Below are 27809 nucleotides of genomic sequence, written 5' to 3' on the forward strand. Positions count from 1 at the left end.
AGGAGAAGTCGGGGTGAACTGCCGGAGCTCGGAATCTACCGGCTCCACCCGGGCGAAGCAGCCAAACTGCAGCGGCCGGTGACGCGCGCGCCCGCCCCTCCCACGGCCTCTCCGGTGGGTGGCGCTCGCTAGTGACGTAGTGGGTGTGATGGCCGCCGCAAGGCCGGGAAGGTGAAGGTGAGCGGGCGAGCGAGCCGGGAATGGTGGGACCGGCCAGCCTCGGCTTGGAGAGTCCTGAGCATCCCGACCTGGGTGTGGGGGACTCCGGGGTCCCGGGACTCCGGAGAAGGTCAGACCGGCGTCCCCACGCTCCAGCCTCAGCCGGGGGTGAGGGGGCCCTCCGCGGCCCTGAGGAGGGGGCGGGTCGCCGGATCTGGGCCTCGGGTTCCCTGAAGCTCCGGTCGCCCTCGCTTCCCCGGCAGTCACGGCCACATCCCCGCCCCGGTCCCCTACTTGTTTTTCATCCAGTTCCCTTCTTTCCCCAGCGTTTACTCAGCACCAATCCGCGTCTCCGTTTGCAGGGCTCTGAGAGCCCTGCCCTTGCCCACGTTGGGCGTCCATCGTGGAGGACCGGGGCTGTTCTTGTCCAGCTCTCATCCTAGGGCTTAGCCTAGAGAATGATAACAGTGACGCTCCGGGAATGTGGAAAGACAACGCTGCTTGTCCCCCTTTGGTTCTCCATCATCTCTCTCCTTCCTCCCAGAAGAGCGTTGTGGTTGGGTGTTCACCACTAACCAAGCCCTGGCCTTGTCCTGGTTCTGGGACCTCCTGTTCCTACCTGGCTCTCCGTGTGCCTTTGCCTCAGCCCCTGTGGGCACCTCCCTTCCTAAAGCCTTGCACCAGCACGTGGTTGAACATGTGTTTGTGCACAGCTAGGGTTGTTCCTACACCTGTGTGTTGTTTTCCCAGTTCCTCAATGAGTAAGCTTCCCTCAGGGGTGAGTTTGTTTGGCTTTAAAACCAGATTAGACAGGCTAAGCATACCAGATTTTCTTTTTTTCTTTTTCCCCCTTCATTGACTCCTTTTTCCTTCTAATACCCTAGGACAGGCGGAGTCAACACAATCACTAGCCAACCACAACCTGAAACAGCACAGAGGAGAAATCAACTTCTTTCCATCTTGACTCCAGCCATGTCCACGATGCCCACCCTGTGAAGGTCTCTTACCATCCAAAAAGTAAGTGTTCCCTGGATCTGGGTTGAGTAGAAGGATCCGGGTTGCTCTTGCCTCTGTCCTTGGGTGGCAAGTCTCTCCGAGGGGTCCTCATGAAGTCCTTGCTGAGAGCTGGCACTTACAACCTCTGTTGAAAAAAAATTAGAAAACAACTGTATCTCTTCCACTCCCACAGGCTTTCAGTGGTTACTTGAAACCACTGAAAGTAACCACTGAAAGCCTGATTATAGATAGACAGTTGAGAAAGTGGCCAGCATCTCCTGGGCTTCCTGAGGAGTCAATCTCTCTCTCTCTCTTGTCTGTTTCTCCGCTCCACTGGCTCTCTTCCCCCCCTCTTTGTCCAGCAGAGGTTGGCTCTTTATCACAGCTCTTCTAAGAGTCTACCCTGCCCCTTTACTCTGTACACTCTTTTGTTTCGATTTCTCAGCATCTCCTCTGTTCCAGTTGTGCCAGCAGACGATCCGTGGATCCATTTTATTTTCCCTGCTAGGAGTTGGCTGTACATAAAACTGGGTAAGGAGGTGATGTGGATTCCGGGACTGTGCTTAGGATCCAAACACACCTGGCAGTGGATTGTGCTCCTGCTCTGCCTGCACCCCAAATCCTTAATACTCCTCAACTAATAAATAGCCTAGGTCGAGGCAAAGCTTCTGATCAACTGGAATAGTACTAGCAGCTTCTGTTCTAATTGAGTTTGTTTCCAGGCTTCGGCTAATATTTGTTGGCACTGTTCCACAGAATGGATGAACTTTTCCCCAATAGGATCCTCAGAATTTTAAAGCCTGTTACATAGAAGGTGAATGTCTTCATGGAATACATTTGTTTAATGCTAATCAATATGGTTATAACTGTTTTTAAACTGATCGCTCTATTTTCAAACCTTTCTTCCCAAGCATTTGCTGTGTTCCCGTGTGCCAGTGGTGAGGTCTGGTGATGTGTTGTGTTTTATATTGATATTGTAGTTTGGAATGCTGGGTGTAACTAGAGTTCCGAGGGCCACACTTTGGGAAATGCCTCTGGAAATATTCTGAAGCCAGAGTCCCCAGAGCACTTTGAGGCTGTCACAGACGCATGGAGTATGTCAATTAGTGTGTATCTGATGGTGGAACTAGGTCCTCTGGCTCAGCTGTGCCTCAGGGACAGGCCCCATGTGCTTGTGGTTAGCCCTGTGCTGGCCTGGGGCCTATCAGGGTTTCCCAGAGCAGGCACAGGAACCCAGCTGCCTCTCACCATCTTGGGAGAGTGCAGAGCCAGCGGGCAGAGCCTCGAAATAGGGGGGCCCTGTTGTGGCTTTTGTAGGTGTATTTTGTATCTTTGGTCCTTTTGTGCATTTGTATAAGTCCAGTTTGCTCTCTGGAGGGATTCAGTCTTAACTGGTGACTCATTGAGCTCCAAATAACGTAGCAAAAAACTGCCTTTTAGGAAAAAGTGAGTTTGTGTGTTGAGGGATGGCAGGCGTGAGAGGGCTCCCCTGGGAGGTTTTCTCCTCCTCACTCCAGAGCTCTGGTAATGACTGACTCTCTGGAGGCTCAGGGTCTCTGTAGGGACATGGGGTGAGATGGAAAAGAAAAGAAAAAGGTTGTGTGTCCTGAATGCAGTGGGTGGCACTTGATCTCACTTAAGAGGAGTACCAAGTGGGTGAAGAAAGAGAGGATTCCAGGCAGAAAGCAGGATTAAGTGCAGAACCTCGGCTTGGGAAGATAGCAGGCCGGAAGAAGCTGACCACTTGGAGGTGTCGCTGGCAGCTTTCCTGGGCCGCAGCGCATGGCAGGTAGTGTGAGAGCAGAGCTGTTCCTGGGCGGGCTGAATGCCCAGCAGGCCCGTCACCTGTCACCAAGCTTTCACTCGTGTGCATGCCATCAACTCTCACACTTGGAACGCTAACGCTTCTGTGTTGGTGTCCTTAGAGCTTGAAGGCAAATGATCAGAACCTAGAAGCACTTGCTTCGAAAAGCCCAGCTGCTGTCAGGGAACTTGTTTCCTGCAAGCCAGTCACTCATGGGTCTGGGCGCTGTTGGTCTCCACGGCAGCGGGTGGGGGAGTTAAGCCTTTGCCTTCTCTGAAGGCTGGTGTTGGTGGGAGAAGCTCCTGTGAACTTGCTGGTGGGGTTTGTTACTATTGTTGCTTTAAACCATGTAAAGCTGCATTTGAGCTCTTACTGTGTGCTCAGAATGTTGCTTTCTACTTGTACATGTGAAGAAACCAAGGTTTTGAGGTGAAATCATCTATGAAGAGTACAGTCCTGACTTGCACCCAGCTCTGCCTAATTCTCAAATCTGTGATGTGCTGCCTGTCCCAGACCCCAATGCTTTCCCCCTCTTCTGCTTGCCACATCCCGCATCTTAGTGACTCTTCTTTTCTGCCTGAGAGTAGCTAGCGTCATTTTATTTCCAGTGCCTTTGCTCAGGGCCCTGCTGTCTTTCTCAGTGAAGACATCTCTCATAATTGTGATGTTAACTGGAGAAGGAAAGGTAAACAGAAATGGAGACTCTAACCGCAGGCGACATCGTGGATTTAAGCAGGCTCACTGTGGCATCTCCCTGTGGAGCTGTCTGCCCCCCTTGGGTGGCTGATTCCTAAGAGTCAGTTCTGGCATTTAGTTGGGGTTTTTTTTTTTTTTTTGCCAGTCCTGGGCCTTGGACTCAGGGCCTGAGCACTGTCCCTGGCTTCTTTTGCTCAAGGCTAGCACTCTGCCACTTGAGCCACAGCGCCACTTCTGGCTGTTTTCTATATATGTGGTGCTGAGGAATTGAACCCAGGGCTTCATGTATATGAGGCAAGCACTCTTGCCACTAGGCCATATTCCCAGCCCAGTTGGGGTGTTTTTTCTGGATGCTCTTTCTTCCTGCTTCTCAAGGCCTTGTTCTGCAACCCTTGGCATCATTTGGAAGATTCTCCTGTGCTTTCTTATGAACAACACCTTGTTTCACAGCCCAAGACAAGTGGGGCAGAGGCCGGTGGCAGGGTGATGAGGGTGACTAGGGAGGAGAGCACCTGGCACACAAAGCCCCACAGGTGCCTCACATCTAGGGAAGAGCCTTTTCCCTCTCCCTTCCTAGGGTCTGCAGACTGTGCTGGGGACATAGCACTTTCCATGGTCAGAACTCTGGGGAGAGGACCAGGCTAGGCTCCACTTTTGGGGGCAAGCATTCCCAGCCATACCTCTGTGCTATGTCTGCTTTTGTTACCTTTGACCAAAGGCCTGTAGAATGTTGGAGTCAAGTCAGTGATAAAAGACAGGAAAAAGCTGGGTGCTGGTGGCTCATGCCTATAATCTTAGCTATTCAGGTGGCTGAGATCTGAGGATTGTGGTTCAAAGCCAGCCTGAGCAGGAACGTCCATGTGAATCTTATCTCCAATCAAATACCGAAAAGCTGAATGTGGAGCTCAAGGGGTAGAGCACTAGCCTTGAACACAAAAGTTCAAGCCCCAAGACTAGGGAAAAAAAAGACAGCAAGAGACACACATACATAAGAGACTCAATAAACAAAATGTTAATAGTGCTTATTACAAAATGGCAGCTATGGGCTGGATGCTGGTGGCCTAGAACCCTAGCTACTCAGGAGGCTGAAATCTGAGAAAGGTGATTCAAAGTCGGCTTGAGCAGACAAATCTGAGAGGCTCTTACCTCCAGCTGACCAGCAAAAAGTCAGCATTGGATTAGTGGCTCACGCGGCAGAGTGCTAGCCTTGTGTGAAAAGTGCTAGCCAAGTGAGAGTGAGAGGCCCTGAGTTCAAGCCCCACCCCTCCACAACTGGTCTTTTTTTTTTTTTTTTCTCCTTTAGTTTTATAGTGCACATAAGCTCTGCTAAAAGAGACCAATGCTGATCCTGTTTGAATTAGGGTCACTGGGGTCCCGGGCAGCAGAGTGACTGACAGGGAGGCTGGTGGTGTCACTTTGTTTTCACTGTTTGTTGTTGCGTCTTACTTGGATGGTGAATGGGAGATAAGTCAGATCTTCTCCATGTGTTACTTGTAATCGCTCCTTGTCTCGTTGTGATGTGCTGGGCACTGTTGAGCAGGCAAGGATTGCCAGCACTAGGACTGAACTCAGGGCTTGGGTTCCAGGCACCTGTGTGCCCACAAGTGTGACAGTGGGCCAAGCATCCTGAGCCCTCCTTGTGATACACTGGGTCTTCCCCGGGCGAGTCTTAGAGGGCCCCGTGTTATCGGTGGAGCCAGAGCTGGTCCTGGTCCTTCCACCCCTGCTGTGCCCCCTAGAAAAGCCCCACGCAGGGCAGGAGAGTCTGTGGACCTCACATGGTCTCCCCTTGCAGCGCGATGTCCCTGCTCTTCTCCCGGTGCAACTCCATCGTCACGGTCAAGAAGGACAAGAGACACATGGCTGAGGTGAACGCGTCCCCACTGAAGCACTTTGTCACTGCCAAGAAGAAGATCAATGGCATCTTTGAGCAGCTGGGAGCCTACATCCAGGAGAGTGCCACCTTCCTCGAAGGTGAGACGGCCCCCTGCCCAGCCAGGCCCCCTTGAGCCGCTGGGGAGCTCCTGCTCGGGCACTTGTCACCCTTAGCCTTGCTCTGTGCTTTGAATTCTGTGCACGGCGCTCCGAAGATTGGACCAGGAGGACAGAGTACAGCTTAAGAACTGAGATTTGGGTGTATTTTCTTTACTTTAATCATGAGGGTATGTGAATCCTGTTTTCGTCCGGAAGGGCACCAGATACGGGTTTGAGAGCCAATACCAGTGTCTCCCCCTCCCTCCATGGCTGTGTTCTCTCCTTGGCCCAGGCCTGGCTGCCCTAAGACCAAGCACTTCGAGTGTTGGTTGTCCCAGGCAGGCAGGGCGCCCTCTCTGCTATTTTTAGATTGTTGACAGAACTACAAATAGGAAGCTCGTGTCCCTGTGCCTTTTCTGCTCGTTACTAATTTGAGCCCAGTGTCTCATCCCTGGTCTATCAGCAGTGAAGGCCTGCTTTCCGCTAGAGCCTCTTGACTTCTCATTGCCTTACATGGCCAGACTGCTGCATGAGGCTCCTTTAAAGAAAGAGCAGTGCCCAGTCTCATTCACCACTCTGTGTCGTGCCCTCCATATGGGGCTTGATTAAGAGAGAGCTGTCGGGCTGGGGATATAGCCTAGTGGCAAGAGTGCCTGCCTCGTATACACGAGGCCCTAGCTTCGATTCCCCAGCACCACATATACAGAAAACGGCCAGAAGCGGCGCTGTGGCTCAAGTGGCAGAGTGCTAGCCTTGAGCGGGAAGAAGCCAGGGACAGTGCTCAGGCCCTGAGTCCAAGGCCCGGGACTGGCCAAAAAAAAAAAGAGAGAGCTGTCCCCTAAGTATCTGTTGACTTTTAGCAGTCCACAGCCTGAGGTTGAATGAGCATTAGCTGTGCGCTGTGTGGCTCCGTCCAGGCTTAGGTGTGCAGAGCGGGCCAGCGAGGCTTCCTGTCTCCCAGAGCCCAGCCCGATCTCCGTGAGGGCCTGAGTCATTCCCTCAGATGCTGCTGCAGACAAACACGCTGTCATGATTTCCTTCTGGGACATTTCAGGATCCCTGCTTATTGGTCACAGGGAGGAAAAGGGCAGAGCAATCCTGAGCTGCCTTTGCAGCTGCTCCGAGGAGGGGAAGAGAGGGAAGGGTATACTTCCTACCTAGGCAGAAAGCGAGAGTGGGTCACCTGCAGCCTCTTGTTCTCTGTGTGGGCACAAGCCCAGCAGCCGGCCTCCTCCCGGGGGCTTTGCGAAGGTTGTGTCCGTGTGCCCACCTGTGTATGGATGGGAGGAGTGCTGGAGGGCTGGGCACTGGCTTGGCCACTTCCTTTCATGGTGCTAGCTTCCCGGGGAAGCTCACTGGCTTCTCCGATATGTCCCCTGACATACTCTGCAAGCTTGGAGCGTGTTCTCGAGGCTGGGTCCTGCCAGCCTGGTGTTTGTGAGCGTGTGCTCAGGTGAAGCCTCGCTGATGGAAGTGCTGGGCAGGACGGGCTAGGACCTTGCCTGGAGCTCGCTTCTGTAAGGGTTTCCACCCACCCATTCACAGAACCAGCATCCGTGCCCTTGCGTGCAAGGTGCAGGGATGGCTCGTTCAGCCCGCGTGGGGTGGCCGGTGCACACAGGCGAGCTAGCCAGCCACGCCATGCCGAGGGAAATGCCTAGATGGAAGAAGAGAAGTACGGTGTGCTGTGGGTGCACCCGCAAGGTGGGCCTCTTCTACTCAGGTGGGAGGGTCGTCACGGAGGACTTCTGGGTTCCATGGCCCTGAAGCCAAGTGGGAACGGGCCGAACTGCTTCCAGGTCAGAGCCAGAGGGTGAGGAGGCTGGCAGGATTGGGGTGAGAGTGTTGAGTGAGGCCAGGCGGGGAAGGAAATGATAGGGAGAGGCCAGCAGGGCCCAGTCAGGAAGGACTGGTGAAGTGACACAGAATGTTTAGGAGTCCAGACTCCACAGCCAGGGTGCCTAGTTCAAATCCTGCCCCTGCCACTAAACAGCTGTGCCTTAAACATAACAAGGCTGCGTTTGACAAGGGACTGGGGTACTCAGTGCAGGGACAGCTCATGCTCCACCGCTCAGACCTGCCACGGGGCCTTTGAGTTAATCCTGCGAAGTAGAAGCCGCTGTGACATGTGTTCTGTGGGTGAGGAAACCAAGACCTGCAGGTGCTCGCTTTCCCGGGGTCACAGAGCTAGGGGGCGGTCCCTGCCATTGTGGGATCTCTAGCCCTGTGCTTGGCTGGCTACCCCACGGCCACAGTTAAGAGTAGAGCTTCAGCACAGTGACAGCAGGAGGACTTGGGGTTCAGGTGGGTGAGCCTGGCACTCGGGGCTCCCCCAGGCTTGTGACTGTGGCACTGCTGTGACTTGCTGGTGACCATTCTCATCCCTGCCTCCAGATACCTACAGGAATGCAGAACTGGACCCGGTGACCACGGAGGAGCAGGTGCTGGATGTCAAAGGCTACCTGTCCAAAGTGAGGGGCATCAGCGAGGTGCTGGCCCGGCGGCACATGAAAGTGGCTTTCTTTGGCCGGTGAGTCCTTGAGGAGCTCAGGCTTCCCTCTTCCTGGCTGGGAGGGAGGCCCTCTGTGTGGCAAGGGCGGCCTTTATACATGGGTGGTGGGAATACAAGTCACTCCCACCAGTATGGAAATCAAGACTAAATTAGAGCTGTCACATGATGCAGCTATACCACTCCTGGGCATTTACCTGAGGGAATCAGTCCGAATGCAGGAGAGGCACCCACATGCCCACATTTACTGTATTCCTTTCAACAGTAGCCAAAATAGGAAAACCAGCCCTGACCCATCAATAGATGAATGGATGAAGAGAGAGAGTGTGTGTCACACACACACATATCATAAAGAATGAATGGTGTGTTTAGCAAGAGGATGGATCATCATGTTAGGAGAAATAAGCCAGCCATGCACTGGTGACTCATACCTGTAGCTATTTGGGAGGCTGAGACCTGGAGGATCATGGTTCAAAGCTAGCCCAGCAGAAAAGTCCTAAAGAAAATCCTGGGCTCCAGGCGTGGCTTAAGTGGTAACGATTAGCTGTGAGCAAGAACTGATGGAAACCATGAGGCCCTGAGTTCAAGCCCTGGTACCAACATGAGAGAGAGGAGAGAGAGAAAGAGGGAGAGAGGAAGAGAGGGAGAAGGAGAGAGAAGATGGACTCAGACAACTCATTGCATGTTTTATTTTACATGTGGAATCTAGATTAAAAAAGGAAAAAGATGAGAAGGGGGGTTGTCACACGCTTGTAATTTTCACACTGGAGAAAGGCAGAAGCAGGACTGTGAGGCAGAGGACCACGAGTTCCGAGCCGGCACAGGCCACACATGAAATGCTGTTTCAAAAACAAAACACGGGGGGCTGGGGATATGGCCTAGTGGCAAGAGTGCCTGCCTCATATACATGAGGCCCTGGGTTCGATTCCCCAGCACCACATATACAGAAAATGGCCAGAAGTGGCGCTGTGGCTCAAGTGGCAGAGTGCTAGCCTTGAGCAAAAAAGAAGCCAGGGACAGTGCTCAGGCCCTGAGTCCAAGCCCCAGGACTGGCCAAAAAAACAAAAAAAACAAAACAAAAACAAAACACGGAAGGAAAAGAAAGACATACTAGCTCCTTGAGAGACTGAGATTTGAGGACTCCAGTTCAGAGCCAGCCCTAACAGCCATCTCTTTCCTCCAATTGACCAACAGAAAGCTGGAATTGGAGATGTGGCTCAAGTGGTAGAGCAGCAGCTTTGAGGGAAAAAGCTAAGCAAGATGTGTGAGGCCCTGGGGTTTAATTTCCAATGGCATGTGCGCATGTGCGTGCACACACACACACACACACACACACACACACACACCCATAAAGGGAACGATTTGGGAAAAGGGAAGGAGTAGGACAGAGAGTTCAAGAAAGGATAACAGGGTGGTGAGTATGACCAAAGCCCATTATCTTCATATATGAATTACAGAGAAACCCATTGTTTTGTATCATTACTATACGCTGATAAAATGAACGTTTGACTAGTGTTGATTCCTTAGATAAGTAGACTCGTGAAGTATGTAGTTATCTTTGTGTAAGTGGCTCAGAGTTCACCTAGCATGTGTCAGAATTTCCTTCCTTTTGGGGCTTGACTCCTTCCTTGTGTGTCCAAACTAGATGTTCATCCGCCATCCATAGACACCCGGGTGGCAGCCACGCTGGCCATCAAGAATAGTGCTGCTTTGAACGGCGTATCCATGTCCCTCTGGCCCCTACATCTGCTCCCCTTGGCTCTGTGCACATGTGAAATGGCTGGCTCATCCGGGAACTGTGTCCTTACTATTTTGTTAACCCCTGCGTGGTTTGCTTTTCTTCTTCTTCTCCTCCTTCTCCTTCTTTTTTTTTTTGTTGTTGTGGGTCCTGAACTCAGGGCCTGGGTACTGTTCCTGAGCTCTTCAGCTCAAGGCTAGCGCCCTACCACTTTGAGTCACAGCGCCACTTCAGTTTTCTGGTGGTGAATTGGAGAGAAGTCTCAGGGACTTTCCTGCCCAGGCTGGTTTTGAACCGCAGTCCCCAGATCTCGGCCTCCTGAGTAGCTGGGATGACGGGCGCGAGCCACTGGCGCCCTGCATGGTTTTCTGTGGCAGTTGCCACACTGACTGTCCATACTGGCGGTGCTCAGGGTTTCTGTTTCCCCACATCCTTGCCAGGGCTGGTAGTTTTCTAGTTTTTGATTTTTTAAAATATAATTATTGAAAATCTCCAATGTACTTCTTTTTTTTTCCCCAATTTTATTTATTTTTATGTATGTAGTACCAAGGAATCGAACCCAGGGCCTCATTGCATGCTAGCAAGCACTCTACCACTAAGCTACATTCCTAGCCCTTGATTTTAAAAAATAACTTTTTTAATTTAATTTTTTTGTGCTGTTACTGGATCCAGCATGAGCTCAAGGCTCCTTGTTCTTGCTTGGCTTTTTCACTCATGGCTGGTGTTCTACCAGTTTAGCCACACCTCCAGTTTGGTTTACTTGTTGGTTAACTGAAGATATTCTGGTAGATTTGTCTGTCCAGACTGTCTCAGGTGTCAGCCTTCTGAGTTTTCCTGTGTTTTGATTGTGGCCATGCTACTGGTGTGAAGTGACATTCCACTTGGAATTTAAAAAGGTTTTTTTTTTTTTGTCATTGTGGGGCTTGAACTCAGGGTTTGAGCGCTGTTCCTGAGCCTCTCCGTGCTTACGGCTAGTGCTCTACCACTTGAGCCACAGCGCCACTTCTGGTTTTTGCTTGGTTCATTGGAGATAAGAGTCTCATGGGGACTTTCCTGCCTGGACTGGCTTTGAACTATGATCCATAGGTCTCAGCCTCCTGAGTAGTGAGGATCACTGGTGTGAGCCACCGGTGCCCAGCCCCACTCTCAAGTTGTAAAGTTCATTTTCCACATAGTGTCTAGTGAGTACCACTGCTGCATTTCCCCTGGGGTTTTTGCGATCTTCAGTTCCACTCAGCTTCTGAGGGCTGGGACTGCAGCTAGCAGAAGCTGAACCACATTGCATTTCTGGGTTCTTCATGACCATGCAATGCAGCAAATTTGCTAGGGCCTGGTCCTTCAATGTCACACAGTGTCTGTCTGTTCTAGCTGTGTGGACCATTTGCAGGGCTCTTTTCCTCCCTCCTTCAATCCAGATACTTCTCTGGGCCTCTGGTTCTCTACCGTTTCAGGGTGGTTTCCATGATCCTCAGGTCCTGTCAGGAAGGAGGCCCCACATCCTGAAAGCAGATCGTTTCATGGGGGCATTGAGACAGGAAGGCAGCCTGGGGGCAGGGTTCCAGGGAAGTCCAGGGTTCAGGGAGCGGGGAGGGGGCCCAGTGAAGTTGAGGTTCAGGGAGGAGGGGGGGTGTGGGGGGAGGTCCACTGTTCAGGGAGGAGCGGTCTCCATGGGAGCTGCTGCAGGCTGGCTCAGGGGCAGCTGTGGAGCTGGGCTGACGCTGCACAGCACGAGCCCTGGCCGAGCCATTTGACCTGATCAGCCGGGGCCCAGCACAGGCTTGGGCATCAGGAAAGCCCACATGGCGGCTGACCGCCCTTCTTCCTCCTAGGACGAGCAATGGGAAGAGCACCGTGATCAACGCCATGCTCTGGGACAAAGTGCTGCCCTCTGGGATTGGTCACACCACCAATTGCTTCCTGCGTGTGGGGGGCACAGATGGCCACGATGCCTTCCTCCTCACGGAGGGCTCGGAGGAGAAGAAGAGCGTCAAGGTGGGTGCCTGGGGCCTTGAGGCTGGGCTGGGAGCAAGCAGCACATCCACCTCGTGGGGGAACAGCACCTCCCTGCCTTTCACTGCCTCCCACCAGCTCTGAAGGAGGTGGGGGGGGGGTGAAAGGGTCAGAGAGGTGGAGCCAGAGAACAGGGTCATGCTGCCCTGCCGAGGCCAAGCAGGCCGGTGGACGGAGCGCTGACTGCACAGGCAGGTGGGTACACGCCGGTCATCCTTGGGACGCTGCCAGGAGAGAGCGTCTGCACTCACTCTGGAATTCTGCCATACCAGCTAAGACTGACACAGTTTTTTTTTTTTTATCACCATTGCTGTTTGTTTGCCAGTCCTGGGGCTGGAGCTCAGGGCCTGGGCTTTGTCTCTGAGTCACTCTGTGCTCAAGGCTAGTGCTCTACCACATGAGCCACAGCGCCACTTCTAGCTTTTTCTGTGTATGTGGTACTGAGGAACCCAGGGCTTCGTGCATGCAAGGCAAGCACCCTGCCACTAAGCCACATTCCCAGCCCTGTTGTTGCTTTTTGAGAGGCAGCATATTCAGTCAGGTCCCGTTTTGGGCCAGGCATTTTGATTCATAAAGGAATAATGTGTTCCATGCAGTGGCTCACACCTAATCCTGCCTACTCAAGATGCTGAGATTGGGGGAATTGCCATTTGAGGCCAGCCACACAAAAGTTTATGAAACCTTATTTGAAAAGAAACAAAGGCAAAAAGGGCTGGACTCAAGTGGTAGAGTGCCTATCTAGGAGGTACCCCAGTACTACCAAAAAAAATGTAGAAAAAGGAATCAGTGCAGAACAGACTCAGCCTCAGCAAGGCATCATAGAAAGAGGCTTTAAAGGGGAAATCAAGTGGCTCTTTTTCTTTATGCTTTGTGTGCCAGTCCTGAGGCTTGAACCCAGGTCCTGAGTGCTCCTGAGCCTTTTTGCTTAAGGTGAACACTACCACTTGAGCCACAGATTGACTTCAGGCTTCTGGGGTGCTTACTGGAGATAATCTCACAGGCTTCCCTGCCTGGGCTGGCTTCAAACCACTATTCCACTATCCTCTGATCTCAGCCTCCTGAGTAGCTAGGATTACAGCCATTACAGAGCCACCAGTGCCCGGCTTGCAGTGGGTTCATATTGACAGCTCTCAGCTCTTAACTATGTGTGAAATAAAAAGAGTAAGCAGTTGGGCAGCCACCGCCGAGTAGCCGGGTGGAGCTGTGCTGTGTGTGACCGATGGCAACAGGACGTCTGGCTGGTGGCTATTCCTCAGCCTGTTTTCTCTGCCCTTCACCATCAGACTGTGAACCAGCTGGCCCACGCCCTGCACCAGGACGAGCAGCTGCATGCTGGCAGCCTTGTAAGCGTGATGTGGCCCAACTCCAAGTGCCCGCTTCTCAAAGACGATCTCGTGCTGATGGACAGGTGAGAGGGGAGGAGCCCTCCTCCGAAGGTTCCCTGGGGCACCAGGTTCCAGGGTCAAGTCCCCTGGTCCCTGCCTTTGCTTCTGCTTGCATGTTACTGCCTTTCAGATGACTCAACCAAAGCCTCCTGCCTCCTGCTTTCTTCCTGTGTCCTCATCATGCTCTCCAGGGACTGTCCTTGGAGTGGGAGGGGGTCAGGGCAGGAAGGGCTCCTAGTCCAGCCCAGAGCCAGCTTGGGTGCTGTGTGTTATGGGAGGGTATGTGGTGGTGTGTGTGTGTGTGTGTGTGTGTGTGTGTGTGTGTGTGTGTGTTACTATGGATCAGGCCTAAGATAGCGCCTCACCTTGCAAGGCAGAGACTCTACTACTTGAGACACTCCTTTAAGCCTTTATTGTTCCCCTCCCCCCCCATTACCAGGGAGTCTTGCAGGCTTTTCTGCTTTCAACTGGCTTTGAACTGTAGACCTCCAAATCTTAGCCTCCTGTGTAGCTGTGATTCCAGGTGTGCCCTGCCATGCCTGGCTGTTATTCTTCTTGAAGGAACACTTTGCTCCTGCTTTGTGAGCACTTTATGACCACATCAAGAAATACAGTACAGTAGCATTTACTTACTTTGGCTATCCCTCACATAAAATTACAAGTTGTTACATTTTTGTCAAAGTGATAGATGCAGGTCCCCATCCCCCATTTGCAAGCAATCTGGAGGGATATGAGGCAGGAAGTAAAAATACCTCAACACGGGCCAAGCAGGCCTAGGTCCCTTCCACGTCCTCCTCACCCAGCTAGCCCGCAGGCCCCAGGGCTGTCTGCGGCAGGAATAGGAGGGTGGGTCTCTGGCTGACCGCGTTGGTTTACCTCTGCCATCTTTAGCCCTGGGATTGATGTCACCACTGAGCTGGACAGCTGGATTGACAAGTTCTGCCTGGATGCTGATGTGTTTGTGCTGGTGGCCAACTCAGAGTCCACGCTCATGCAGACGGTAATTTGTTACTGATCCCCGTGGACCTGGCGGGGCAGTGGCTGGTGGGCCTCAGCTGGGCTGTGCCCAAGGGGCCTGGGCCAGGCCGTGGCTGGCCGGGCTGTGGCTGGCACTGCCCCCTTGCCACTGAGGTCTTGTCGCTCTCTAGGAGAAGCAGTTCTTCCACAAGGTGAGCGAGCGCCTCTCCCGCCCCAACATCTTCATCCTGAACAACCGTTGGGACGCGTCCGCCTCGGAGCCCGAGTACATGGAGGAGGTGGGTGCCTCGTGCAGCATGGGATCTGGTGGCTTCTGTGACCCAGTGTCAGGCTGGGCCCCTCAGCGTCCCTGCTGTGTCTTCCCCCTTCACCACTGCCTCCTTAAACTCCTTTTTCTGCCTTCCCCTCTCCTTCCCAGCCTGAAGAGTGTCCCCAGCCTGTGTCTTGGGGCTGGTGCTCACTTTGGGTCATAAAAAAATGATTACATGGCTGGGAATGTGGCCTAGTGGTAGAGTGCTTGCATAGCATGCATGAAGGCCTAGGTTTGATTCCTCAGTACCATATACACAGAAAAGGCCGGAAGCGGTGCTGTGGCTCAAGTGGTAGAGTGCTAGCCTTGAGCACAAGAAGCTCAGGGACAGTGCTCAGGCCCTGAGTTCAAGCCCAAGGACTGGCCAAAAAAAGACTACATACAGAATTGGCTTAGCTTGAGAAAGACATGCAGGAAAAAAGGTTACAAGAGGGGTGGAGAGTAACTGCTTCTTACTGACAAGTCTCAACAGCCTGTAGGAAGTGAAAGAAAAAGGCTAGGAGATTGGTAGTACTGGATTGACTCCATCCAGTGTGTTCTCAGCATGTCAGAGTCCAAATTCTGGCTGATGGTGGTGAGCATACTTCTTGCCATCTGGTGGTGCAGTAAGTGTACTCACCAAGGAGTGTGCAGTCTGTCAAAGCTCCTGATGTGGAGGTGTCTACAGAGCGTGGTTCTCCGGGCAGTCGAGGGCATCAGAACCGGAGGGCTTTTTTGGGGGACTCATTTCGAGCCAGAACAGGCCCTGGGAGGAGTTGGCTTGACACTGTGAACCCACATTTAGACTTCTTTTTCTTTTCTTTTTTCTTCTCTGTGTGCCAGTCCTGGGGCTTGAACTCAGGGTCTTAGCACTGTCCCTGAACTTTTTTGCTCAAGGCTAGCACCCTACCACTTGAGCTACAGCTCCACTTGTAGCTTTTTCTAAGTAGTTTATTGGAGATAAATGTCTCACAGACTTTCTTGCCTGGGTTGACTTAGAACTGTGATCCTCAGATCTTAGTCTCCTGAGTAGGCTTACAGGTATGAGCCACCAATGCCTGGCCCCCCCCAGGCTTACACTTCTTGACACTCCCATTGGCTTTCCTCCTGAGGCACTGTGTAGCATTTCTGCTTGGATATGTTTAAAATGCCTTCAGTGGCCTCTATGCCACAACTTCCTCCCCCCACCCCCCAGGACACTGGTTCCTGGAAGTGCATTGGCTAGAGAGCAGAGGGGTGACCTTTTCACTTGTGTTTATACCTTGTGAGTGTTGAACCATGTGAATAAAATGTCCACTAAAAAAAAAGGTCGCACAGTGGTTCACATCTGTATTCCTGGCTACTCCAGAGGCAGAGCTCAGGTGAAGTGGAAGCCAACCCAAGCAAAAAGTTTGCAAGACTCTATCCCAACCAGTTAAAAAGCTGGGTACAGTGGCGTGTGCACGCACCTGTCATTCCAGCTGCAGTGGGAAGCATAAATAGGAAGATCGCAGTCCAGGCAGACCCTATATCTCAAAAATAAAGCCAAAAGGGCTTGAGGGGCATGGCTCAAGTGGTGGAGTGTCCGCTTAGTAAGTTCAAACCACAGTAATGCCATATAAAAGGCTGGGGGCTATGGGCTTCAGAAGCAGGAGCCCCTGCCCACTCGAGTCCCACTCTGTCTGCTTGGGCTCCAGGTGCGGCGGCAGCACATGGAGCGCTGCACCAGCTTCCTGGTGGACGAGCTGGGTGTGGTAGATCGAGCCCAGGCTGGGGACCGCATCTTCTTTGTGTCCGCCAAGGAAGTGCTCAATGCCAGGATCCAGAAAGCCCAGGGCATGCCGGAAGGAGGTAAACACGGAGTGGAGATCCTCCTCTTCCCCGAGGTTCCAGATGCTGGGTCTTGGCTGAGTCCAGCGATGGAAATTGCCCAGGGATGGAATGAGATAAGCTGGGCATGTGAAGCCCCTTATGTCTGGCCAGTACCCACTGGCTGTAGCTCTCTCCCGCCAAGCAATTCCTAGCTAATTCCACGCAATTCTCCTAGGGGGCGCTCTCGCCGAAGGCTTTCAAGTGAGGATGTTTGAGTTTCAGAATTTTGAGAGGAGATTTGAGGTAAGTCTGTGATTCTGGTGTGTCTCCCAGGCCAGGTCCCCGACAGTGAAAGCCTGAGCCTGGCCTGTGGTGTAGGTCCCGTTGGCCTCTTCCTCCTCCGCACCTCTGTGTTTTCCAGGAGTGCATCTCCCAGTCTGCAGTGAAGACCAAGTTTGAGCAGCACACGGTCCGGGCCAAGCAGATTGCGGAGGCCGTTCGCTTCATCATGGACTCCTTGCATATCGCGGCTCAGGAGCAGCGGTAAGAGCCCCGGCGCTGGGAGCCGACGGTGTGCTCCCTGCCCTGGACAGTCAGGACCTGCCTGCGCTCCCACTCAGGATCGTGTCAGAGGCGCGTAGACAGCCTGGTGAGGAGAGGCAGCCCTGGGTGCCCGATCACCCCTCTGGCGGGGGCAGAGCAGAGCCTGTGGTGGAGATCAGCCCTCAGACTGTGGATTGTTGCGGCCATTTCCAGGCCTCACCATGTTTTTTCAAATTAATTAATTATTTTTATTTTTGTGATAAGCTCTTACTGCGTAGTCCAGGCAGTCCTGGAACTCACAATCCTCCTCCCTGAGCCTTTTGAGTGCTGGGATTATAGGCTTAGGCAACCTGAGCACATTCATAAGACTTTCTGTTATGCCACTACTGGGGCTTGAACTGAATCTCCCTTAGCTTTTCGGCTCAAGGCTGGAGCTCTTATCACTTGAGCCATAGCTCTACTTCTGGCTTTTTAGCGGTTAATTGGAGATCATAGGTTTTTCTCCCGAGCTGGCTTTGAACTTCAATCCTTAGACCTCAACTTCCTAAGTAACTAGGATTACAGGTGTGAGCTTCCTATGAAGGTCTTTATGCCCTGCTTTTCCTGTGTGCCGCACACCCCACACAGTGGACTTGTGTGGGTCCCTTGTGTCCCTCTGTAAAGCTTTCTAGGGCTGGTTCCTAGATGCACAGCTGCCCCGCTTAGGGGAGGTACAGCTTTGGTTTGACTCCGCTTGACTTGGTTGGTCTCGGGAGCAGCTGTTCTTTGTGTTGCCCGATCGTATCCTGTTGGCTCCCACTTGCACAGTTCCTTGGTTCCCAGGTGTGGGGTAGACAGTAGTGCCCTCTCATTTATTTCCTGATTGCAAAAGGGTGGCGCATTCTTTCTCCCATCTTAGTTGGAGAAACTTTTTCTTCCCACTCTCTCTGACTACCTTGTCTCCCTCCCAGAATGGGAAGGGGTGCCTGGGGCGCCCATGTGGAGCCCACTCCCAGCAGGAACACGGTGGCCTAAGGGGGCTCCAGCAACCCTGCTTGCTCATCAGGGACCACAGTTCTTCTGACCAGCACTCTCCACCCTCTCAGGGTTTACTGCCTGGAAACGCGTGAAGAACGGCAAGAGCGGCTGAGGTTTATCGACAAACAGCTGGAGCTCTTGGCTCAGGACTATAAACTTCGAATTAAGCAGATAACGGAGGAGGTGGAAAGGCAGGTGAGAAACGAGGAGGCACCGTGGGAACATTTGGGCACAGAGTTGAGTCCAAGATGATGGAAAAACAGCAAGGAAGATCTCCTTGTGATAGGAGCCTTCAGAGCCTTCCGGAGGGAAGTGGTGGCCTTGTTTCAATTACTCAGAGCTTCTCATATGACACAAGGACTTGGGCCTGTCCTCTGGGCCTCCACCGGGGGTCAGCTAAGGGTTGCTCAGATCCTTCTGCCTCAAAAGCTTTGGCTCCCTAGGTGAGCAGAGACTGCTGCATGCAGCGAGGGAGTCACTTAGCCTCCCTACTGCAGGATCGGGCTGTGTTCTTCCTAACGGTGCTTCCCTTGGCCTCAGGTGTCCACAGCGATGGCCGAGGAGATCAGGCGCCTCTCCGTGCTGGTGGACGAGTACCAGATGGATTTCCACCCCTCTCCTGTGGTTCTCAAGGTGTATAAGAATGTGAGTCAGCCCTTGGAATTGTTCGTTGTTGGGCGGAGTCACATACAGACAGCCATTTAGCCCTGGCCAGGCTGCGCCAGGGCCCTCAGCAGTGGAGGTGGACGCCTCTTCCCTCCGCGTCTCTTGACTCACAGAAGGAGCTCCTAAGAGAGTGCTGCTACTTCTCTAACCTCCTGTTCTGCTGCAGGAACTGCACCGCCACATAGAAGAGGGCCTGGGCCGAAACATGTCTGACCGCTGCTCCACAGCCATCACCAGCTCCCTACAGACCATGCAGCAGGACATGATCGGTCAGTGAGCGGGGGAGCTAGAGGCTTGGGGAGCTGGGCTGCTGGGTCAGAGGTCACCTTCCATGATGATCTCACTCGGCACCCATGCATTCTGGGTGTGTTGGGAGCTTATTCTATATGTGAGAAGGAGAAACCAGGGGCTGGGAAGGTGGTTCAGTGGTAGAGTGCTTGTCTAGCAAGCATGAATCCCTGGGTTCAGTTCCTCAGTGCCACGTAGATAGAAAAAGCTGCAAGTGGTGCTGTGACTTAAGTGGGAGAGGGCTAGCCTTGAGCAAAACGAAGCTTAGCTCCAGAACAGTGCCCAGGCCCTGAGTTCAAGCCCCAGGACTGGCCAAAAAAAAAAAAAGGAGAAACTATCCCGGCTGCCCCGTGGGCTGGTCAGAGGCTGAGGGCTTGGCCTGCTCCTGTGGTGCGCAGCAGGACCGAGTGTTGGCAGCTTGGTGCCCTGGGTCGCACAGCTCTCGGGAGAGCTGGCCGGCTGACACGGGGAGGCGGCCCCAGGGGCCCGCTCGTGTGGTGTGGCTTCTGGGCAGAGCCGTTGAGCGTGTCTGGCAGCAGCTGGCGTGGTCCTGGTTGCGCAGGCCTGGGCTCATGTGCTCCCTCCGCATTTGTGTCCCTGACAGATGGCTTGAAGCCCCTCCTTCCTGTGTCCGTGCGGAATCAGCTGGACATGCTCGTCCCCCGCCAGTGCTTCTCCCTCAGCTACGACCTGAACTGTGACAAGCTGTGTGCTGACTTTCAGGAGGACATCGAGTTCCACTTCTCTCTGGGATGGACCATGTTGGTGAATAGGTTCCTGGGCCCCAAGAACAGCCGTCGGGCCTTGATGGGCTACAATGACCAGGCAAGCCACGGTCCTCACCCTGGGCACCGAGGGGTCAGGTGGTTCCCTGCTCGCAGCAAGTGCTCCGGTGTCTTATGGGGGCTTCCGGGGGGCTGTGTGGGCCCCTAAATGGTGTGCCGCAGTCACATCATTTTCACAGCTCATCCCAGACTTACCCTGATTACAGACGTGAACTGAGTTATTTGTTTTTCTAATTTTAAAGTAACTGAGTATTCAAAAATATTTAAAAAATAAGTGGGTGTTGCTTAAATTGCTAGCGTGTTTGCCTGACATGTGTGATACCCCAGGTTCAATCCTCAGTACCTTTTTTTTTTAATGATTTTTTTTTTTTTTGCCAGTCCTGGGCCTTGGACTCAGGGCCTGAGCACTGTCCCTGGCTTCTTCCCGCTCAAGGCTAGCACTCTGCCACAGCGCCGCTTCTGGCCGTTTTCCATATATGTGGTGCTGGGGAATCGAACCGAGAGCGTCATGTGTAGGAGGCAAGCACTCTTGCCACTAGGCCATATTCCCAGCCCCCCCCTTTTTTTTTTTTTAATGATTTTACAACATTTCTTTAAGCTACTTGAATTATTGCTCATGTGAAGCTCTTTCACATTTTTTTTTTTTGTTAGTGCTGGTCCTAGGGCTTGAACTCAAGACCTGAGCGCTATCCCTGAAGCATTGTAGTCAAGGCTAGCACTCTACCTCTTAAGCCACAACTCCACTTCCAGCTTTTTTGGTGGTTAATTTGGAGAAGAATCCCGCCGACTTTCCTGCGTGGAGCGGCTTGGATGGGTGACCCTCAGAGCTCAGCCTCCTGGGTAGCTAGGATTACAGTCAGTGCTCGGCTCATTCTCCATTTTTGCCAGTTAGAACTTGCGGAGCCACTCTGGCTCTGTCCCTGGCCTTGTGGATCAGTGTGGGTTCCTCTGAACACGACACTTGCCACACCTCTCTCGCCCTCTGCTGCCCCTCTCCCAGGTTCAGCGCCCCGTGCCCCTGACGCCTGCCAACCCCAGCATGCCCCCGCTGCCCCAGGGCTCGCTCACTCAGGAGGAGCTCATGGTCTCCATGGTTACCGGCTTGGCCTCTCTCACATCCAGGACCTCCATGGGCATCCTCGTGGTTGGAGGAGTGGTGAGTGAAGTCCGGTTCAGGAAGGGGGGAGGGCCAGGCTGGGGACTCCCGGGGGTCTAGAGCTGGAAGTGGCTCTACACCAGCTCAACACCACCACCCCCCCCCAGCCCCCATGAGCAGAGACTTTGCTCTTCTCTTCTGGAAACCTCAGCTCTCTGACAGGCACCGGCTGTACGACTGTACCATAAGGAAGCCTGGCACTAACTACTCCTATTTCCCAGATGAGGAGGAGCTTCTGTGGTGGCTTGTTAAAGACACACGTGGGGGCTGGGAATGTGGCCTAGTGGTAGAGTGCTTGCCTCGGATACGTGAAGCCCTGAGTTCGATTCCTCAGCACCACATATATAGAAAAAACTGGAAGTGGCGCTGTGGCTCAAGTGGCAGAGTGCTAGCCTTGAGCAAAAAGAAGCCAGGGACAGTGTGCTCAGGCCCTGAGTCCCAAGCCCCAGCCCTGGCTATATATATATATATATATATATATATACACACACACACACACACACACATATATATATATGAATGACACACATGGGACTTGGCATAGAGACATCTCTATGTGTAGTGAGGGCTGAAGAGGAGCAGCAGCCACGCAGGTCTCTCCATGTCCTGACCGAGGACAGTGCAGCCAGGAACCCCTTAGGCCTGAGCCTCTCATGGTGGAATGGGCAGACTCCCCTGTGCATGTCAACAGGTAGAGCGGTAGCAGAAGGGTGACTATCCTGTGCACAGCCCCGCCCCCAGGCCGCAGGTGGCACACGCTGGTTCCATCCAGCAGATGTGACCACAGGCCAAGAGCTGAGATGCTGACACTCGATGCTTACGGAGCCCTTTGTGGCATCTTTTCCCCCCCCCACAACCCTGCCATGCCTCTGTGGGGAGCAAGGACACGGGTGGCTTGAGGCCACACAGCCAGATGAGGGGCGGTGCAAGGGCCTTGGTGCCCAGCCAGCTCCTGTAGCAGGGTGCAGAGTTCTGCGGGTGTTTGTCATCAGAGTGGGTGCTGCTGCAGACCACGCCAGCAAAGCTAGGGTTGTTGTTCCGCGGTCAAGCATGCCCGAAGCCCCGGGTTCTGCTTCCAGCACAGTAAGACAACGCAAATCTGCTTATGTAGGTCACAGCTTTGGCGTAAGTCCTGTCTCATGGCCAATACCCAGGTTCCGTCGTTAGTCTCTGCCCCCTGGGCCTCTGTGAGGTCAAGGACGAGATGAAGAGAGGAGCTCTTAGTGGAACCCAAAAGCTCCTTGGTTGGGGTTTTGGGACAGTCCTGGGAGGTGCAAGAGGGCAGGAGTGAGTCACACAGGGCCTCCCAGTTGACCTTGAGTCTCCGCAGGTGTGGAAGGCGGTGGGCTGGCGGCTCATCGCCCTCTCCTTTGGGCTCTATGGCCTCCTCTATGTCTACGAGCGTCTGACCTGGACCACCAAGGCCAAGGAGAGGGCCTTCAAGCGCCAGTTTGTCGAGTATGCCAGTGAGAAGCTGCAGCTCATCATCAGCTATACGGGCTCCAACTGCAGCCACCAAGTGCAGCAGTGAGTGGCCCTGGGCCCGCGGGAGGGCGCTCCTCTAGGCCAGGCACCTGCGTCCCTTTCAGCCTGACATGGGAACCGCTGGGTCCAGGGCATTCTGGGTCCTGGGCCTTTGCCTGTGTAGGGTCAGCTTTGAGGCTGGTGATGGGACTGAGGGGGTCTCAGACCACCTAGTGTCCTGGGGCTGGGCCCAGGTAAGCCCCAGTTCCCCAAGTCCCCAAGGGGGAGGAGCAGGAAGGGGCGGGGCATGCCCTGCAGGAGTTTTTAAAGGCCCTGGGCTGTAGGAGCAGCAGTGAAAGCTTAGATTAAAGCCTCCTCCTGGCACCTTGTGGGGTGGGGGACCCATTCCTGATCTGTGCTCGCATCTGGCTGTGTGGCAGACCCGCCGCCAGCCACGTCAGCCTAGCTTTTCTTTTATCTTTAAACTCCAGCTGTTTGGGCTCAGTGCTGTCTCACTGGGGTCTCCTTTTTCAGAGTAGGATGCAGATGAGATTTGGAGAGTAGCACCCTGTCCTCTCACTTCCTGCCCAGGTTGGGGTGTGCTGTCTTCTGGTCTGGTGGGCTGGGGTGGGGTCAGAGGTCACCGCTGTGGCCCAGGGAGGGATTGAGCCAGAGCAGAACTGGTGCAGGCAGCAAGACGGGATTGGCACTGAAGGGGGCCTGCCTAGCAAGCCCCACGCCCGGCCGACGCCCTCTCTGTCTCCCTCAGGGAACTCTCCGGGACGTTTGCGCATCTGTGCCAGCAAGTCGACGTCACTCGGGAAAACCTGGAGCAGGAGATTGCTGCCATGAACAAGAAAATCGAGGTTCTTGATTCACTTCAGAGCAAAGCAAAGTTGCTCAGGTAAGGCTGGCTTGGAGGGTGCAAGGCGGTGGGCCCCAGGTCCAGCCCCGGAGCTCTGGGGCCCACCTGCTGAGTCTTGAAGGGAGACACCTGTGTCTCTGGCGGAGCCTTAGCTTTGTTTGTGCCAGCTGTTTGGCAGGCACTGCTGGGGCACAGACAGACCAGCACTGGAAGGTCAGCAAGCCGCACTCCATGGCCCTTGTGGACTTGCAGTTAGGGGCAAGGTAGGCCCAGACCACGCAGCCTTAGCGCTTCACCTGGGCCGCCTCACTCTGTCTTCGCCAGCCCTGAGGGGTGGAAAGATGAGCCGTGGGAAATGGCGCAGGGGGTGTGGAGTGCCTGTGCCCTGCAGGCTCTGTTCTGTGTGTTGTCCTCACACTGCCGGACCCACTGCCCACATCACGTCCAGTTTGTCTCTGAGCCCAGAAAGCATTGTGTCCCCCGCAGGGACAGGATGGGAGCTGGGCCTCTGTGCATGCACAGAGCTTCCCTTAGCACTTTGCTGGGAAGAGCGTCTGTGGGAGGGGCGGGGACCTGCTTCTGGTCCTGCACATTCTCAGCTCCAGTCGTTCATTGTCTGTTGGGGTTTTTTTTTTTTTTTTTGCCAGTCCTGGGACTTGAACTCAGGGCCTGAGCACTGTCCCTGGCTTCTTTTTGCTCAAGGCTAGCACTCTACCACCTGAGCCACAGCGCCACTTCCGGCTTTTTCTATATATGTGGTACTGAGGAATCAAACCCAGGGCTTCATGCATGCAAGGCAAGCACTCTACCGCTAGGCCCTGTTTCTGGCCCCATCCAGTGGCTCATTGTCGTCACCCGTGAGGGAGCAGTACACCTCCAAGATGGCCACAGCCACATGGATGTGGATGTGCTCTGCCTAGCCCTCTGTCAGCCCTTGCAAACAGCCGCATGGGCATCTGTACTTGCTCTCCCATTTCTGTTTGTTTGTTTTTGCCAGTCCTGGGCCTTGGCCTGAGCACTGTCCCTGGCTTCTTTTTGCTCAAGGCTAGCACTCTACCACTTGAGCCACAGCGCCACCTCTGGCCATTTTCTATATATGTGGTGCTGGGGAATCGAACCCAGGACTTCATGTGTAGGAGGCAAGCATTCTACCACTAGGCCATATTTCCAGCCCTTGCTCTCCCATCTCTGAGGTCAGGCCCACGTTGGCTGGAGCCAAAGGGTGTCAGCCGTAGACTCCACCAGATTTGCAGACTCCCGCCCCACCCCCCCCATCTCCTAGGACGGCCATCTCCCCGATGGTGCTCTCTGGGCGCTCCGCGGAGGCCGTTGTGCTGCTGCCCGGCCCCGGCAGGGGCTGTGAACTGGCCCCCCAGGCCTGTGCTCACCAGGCAGGAAAGTGGGCTTCCTGTGGCTCAGGACTCGCCCCTGGACTTCAGGAAGTGCAGGCAGGGCTCTTTCTTTCTCCTCTGTATAAGGGGACAAAGGGGGTCATACCAGTAATCCTGGCTACTCAAGAGGCTGAAGTCTGGGGTTCTCGGTTCGAAGCTGGTCTGGGCAGAAAAGTCTTTGAGACTCTTATCTCCAATTAACGAGCCCCCCCCCCCCAAAAAAAAAAAGAGGTAGTAGAGGAGGTGTGGCTCCAGTGATAGAGGGCTTGAGCGAAAAAGCCAAGGCAGGCAGGTACTGGTGGCTCATGCTTGTAATCCTAGGTATTCAGGAGGCTGAGATCTTAGGATCACAGTTCAAAGCCAGCCCTGGTAGAAAAGTCCATGAGATTCTTCTTTCTAGTTAACCACTAAAAAGCCAAAAGTAGAGCTGTGGCCCAAGTGGTAGAGTGCTAGCCTTGAGCACAAAAGCTCAGGGACAGCACATAACGCCCTGAGTTCAAGCCCCAGCATGGGCACGAGAGAAAAGAAAATGCCAAACCAGAGCAGGGAGGCCCTTAGTTCAAGCCCTAGGACTGGCACCAACAAAGAAGGAGAAGGAGAAGAGGAGGAAGGAAGAAGAAGGAAGAAGGAGGAAGAGGCAGAGGGAGGGAGGGAGGGTGGGAGGGAGGGAGGGAAGGGACAGAGGGAGGGAGGGGGAAGAAAATGGAAGCAGCAGCAGCAGGGTACTGTAATCCTACCTATTCAGGCTGAGGATCATGGTTCAAAGCCAGCCCATGCAAGAAAGTCTATGAGACTCTTATTTCCAATTAATTACTGAAACACTGGAAGTGGCGCTGTGGCTCAAGTGGTACACAGTTAGCCTTGAGCCAAAGAAGCTCAGGGACAGAGCTCCGACCTTGAATTCAAGCCCAGGTCAGGCAAAACAAAAAAAGGGGAGCAGGGCTACTGGAGGATTCAGTGAGGGCACCCGTAGTGTGCCTCAGAAGGGCGTGTGGCAGGTGGTGCTGGCGTGCCCTGCCGGCCTGCCTGGTGCATGGTAACCATGTCTGCTGGCCTGCCTGGTGCAAGGTAACCATGTCTTTCTTTGCAGGAATAAAGCTGGCTGGTTGGACAGCGAACTCAACATGTTCACACACCAGTACCTGCAGCCCAGCAGATAGTGGGCAGCGGGGCTTTCGGCCCCCAGGGCATGCGCCTCGGTCCCTGGCCACGCTGGAGAGGAAGAAAGCACCCACCGTCTCTTGCCGTTTTGAGCCCTTCACCAGTTACCCCTGGCCCCTGGCCTGCTGTTGCAGGAAGACCCTCTGCCTCCCACCCCAAAGGAGAGATGTATCAACACGCGGAGAGCATGGTACCAAGGAGTTGTGGCCAGGTCCTTTTCTGCTTTCAGGGTCCCTTCACTGAAGATGAGGGATCTCCGATATCAGCCCTGCCCTTCATGGTATCAGGCAGACACCCTTACCTTCTCCACCCATACATACCTGCCCTCCTTGCACCCAGTGCACCGGATGCAGAGGCTGCGTTGGAGTGACTGGATGTCCTTTCCAGAAGCATCTGACCTAGCTCCAGCAAGGCCGAGCCGAGGCTCAGCGGCAGGACTGCGGCTTGTGTTGTGTGGCCCGCAGCTTAGTGCTCTGGCCTGCTGTGGATCTCCCAGTTGTGTGGCCAGGCTTTGCATGTGTCTTGGGCTCCAAGCTGAGGCAGCCCAGTGCTTGGGGGGTGGGATGCCTCGGAGCCAGCCAGAGTAGTGGGAGGAGCTCAGGAGAGGGGGCGTGGCAGGGCTGTCAGCTGGGGGGAGGGGGTCATCGGGAGGAGGAGGGCCTTGCCGGCCTTGCCACTGTGTCCCGTGCTCTGGTTTCAGCCCTTGGCCTGCAGAGTCCTGGGTTAACGGTGGTGAGGGATGTGTTGGGTCAGGTGGCTAAAGGATGTAGTAGGAGGGGCAGTGGAAGATGGAGACTTGGCATCAGGCTGGGGCAGGGTGCCTGCCTACGCATGGCTAGAGGACGCAGTTGGTACAGAATAGGACCTCACCTGGCTTGCTCTGAGGGGCTCGTGGGCCCGAGGACCCACACGCCCACCTGCTAGATTGCATCCCCACCTTGCCTCAAGCTACCCTTGGCCACTGGTTCTCTGGACCGTTCCCCGTGCCGGTGACCGCAGGTGACCACGACAGCACGGAGATCCCAGCCCCCGTCCTCCCTCCCGCCCATCTTCACCTGCGCCAGTTCCCGGAGCCTCTCCCGATATCGAGAGATATCCGGGGCCTCATGTTGACGTTGAGAAATGTTTCCTGCTGTTGCGTTTTGGGATTGTCACTGGTCGGCGTGGGGAAGGTTCTGGTCGCCGGTGTTCACTGTCGCAGAAGGATGGGCTTTTGGAGAAGAGGTCAGAGCAGAGAGTGTTCTGAGGCAAGACCTCATCTAAGAGAGGCCCCCCAACAGGGCCATCTGGAGTGTGGGTGATGGGGGTGGCCCCCCGAGGGACAGTGAAGGGCGTATGTGCCAGCCTGGGTGGGTGGGGACACCTCACAGCCCGTCAGGAGAATCAGTGTCACACAATCCCAAAGAATTCATGTTCTTTTTAAAAAGCAAAATTATTTAGAATAAAAATGAGTTTGTTTTCAGTGTAGCCCCTTGGGAATGAGTGGAATTTTGAGCTTCTTATGCAATAGGGGAAATGAAGTTTGTACCATCAAGGGAGAGACGGTTTCTCAGAGAAGTGCGCGGCTCAAGGCTCTTAGATTCCTCGCTGCTGACTTTGCTGTTTTCGTACTCACTTCCTGGGGCACGTGTGACGCAGCAGCGAGTTTTCCTGTGACGTGTGGAAGGTGGTCTCTGTGTCTGAATTACTCTGTACCATTGCTGATAACATTGGAAAGTGAAATAAAGCCCCGTTGGAACCCTGTGTGAGCGCATGGCAGCTGGTGGCCAGCCAGAACCAGCGCCCTCCTGACTTCCAGGGCCCAGGGCGTCCTTCCCATCCTCTCTCTCTGCCCCCACCCCCCTTTCTTTGGAAGGGCCCTGGGGAATGGGTTCCCTATCCCTCTTCACGAGTCCCCTTGGAGGCACCAAGCCCACCTGCCCAGCCCACCGTCAGAGCCCCCAGCCCAGCCTCGCCCTCTCAGATTCCCCAGGCCACGGCATGGCTCCTGTCTCCTAGGGCTCAGCTCGCGTTCCTTCTCCCAGGTCTGCTGTGGCCTCACCTCCTGCTGGAGTCGCCCATGTTGGCCCACCCCCCCACTCCCCTGGTCGCCCACACAGTTCCTTGCTGTCCCTTGGCTCTCTGCCCTTTGCCCTGGCTGTCCT

General features: G+C 54.2%; 1 protein-coding gene across 5 annotated transcripts; it reads left to right on the forward strand.

Annotated features, from left to right (window-relative positions):
• Mfn2 (mitofusin 2) lies at positions 1 to 27408 on the forward strand. 5 transcript variants are annotated; one of them, XM_048350249.1, is made up of 20 exons: positions 1 to 177; positions 1049 to 1176; positions 1601 to 1686; positions 5451 to 5629; positions 8024 to 8159; positions 11706 to 11868; positions 13170 to 13294; positions 14163 to 14271; positions 14420 to 14527; positions 16215 to 16368; positions 16565 to 16632; positions 16751 to 16872; positions 17958 to 18084; positions 18430 to 18534; positions 18722 to 18824; positions 19448 to 19668; positions 20629 to 20784; positions 22115 to 22311; positions 23018 to 23152; positions 25595 to 27408. In XM_048350249.1, exons 4-20 carry the CDS (start codon positions 5455 to 5457, stop codon positions 25662 to 25664), a joined length of 2274 nt encoding a protein of 757 aa, XP_048206206.1. In that variant the 5' UTR covers positions 1 to 177; positions 1049 to 1176; positions 1601 to 1686; positions 5451 to 5454; the 3' UTR covers positions 25665 to 27408. The 5 variants fall into 5 exon arrangements, with proteins under 5 accessions (XP_048206206.1, XP_048206209.1, XP_048206208.1 ...); XM_048350252.1 differs by having other exon boundaries at positions 1618 to 1686; XM_048350251.1 differs by lacking the exon at positions 1601 to 1686 and having other exon boundaries at positions 2 to 252.
• The last annotated feature ends 401 nt before the right edge of the window (positions 27409 to 27809 follow it).

Source organism: Perognathus longimembris, chromosome 7, assembly GCF_023159225.1.
Source record: "Perognathus longimembris pacificus isolate PPM17 chromosome 7, ASM2315922v1, whole genome shotgun sequence".
In the NCBI taxonomy this organism is placed as follows: Eukaryota; Metazoa; Chordata; class Mammalia; order Rodentia; family Heteromyidae; genus Perognathus; species Perognathus longimembris.

Excerpts from the sequence above, each read along its gene's own strand:
- Mfn2 (XM_048350249.1), top strand. The coding sequence starts at position 5,455 with ATGTCCCTGCTCTTCTCCCGGTGCAACTCCATCGTCACGGTCAAGAAG. Across the intron at positions 14,528-16,214 it reads AGCCCGAGTACATGGAGGAG|GTGCGGCGGCAGCACATGGA; the intron begins GTGGGTGCCTCG and ends CTTGGGCTCCAG. Across the intron at positions 16,873-17,957 it reads ATCGCGGCTCAGGAGCAGCG|GGTTTACTGCCTGGAAACGC; the intron begins GTAAGAGCCCCG and ends CCACCCTCTCAG.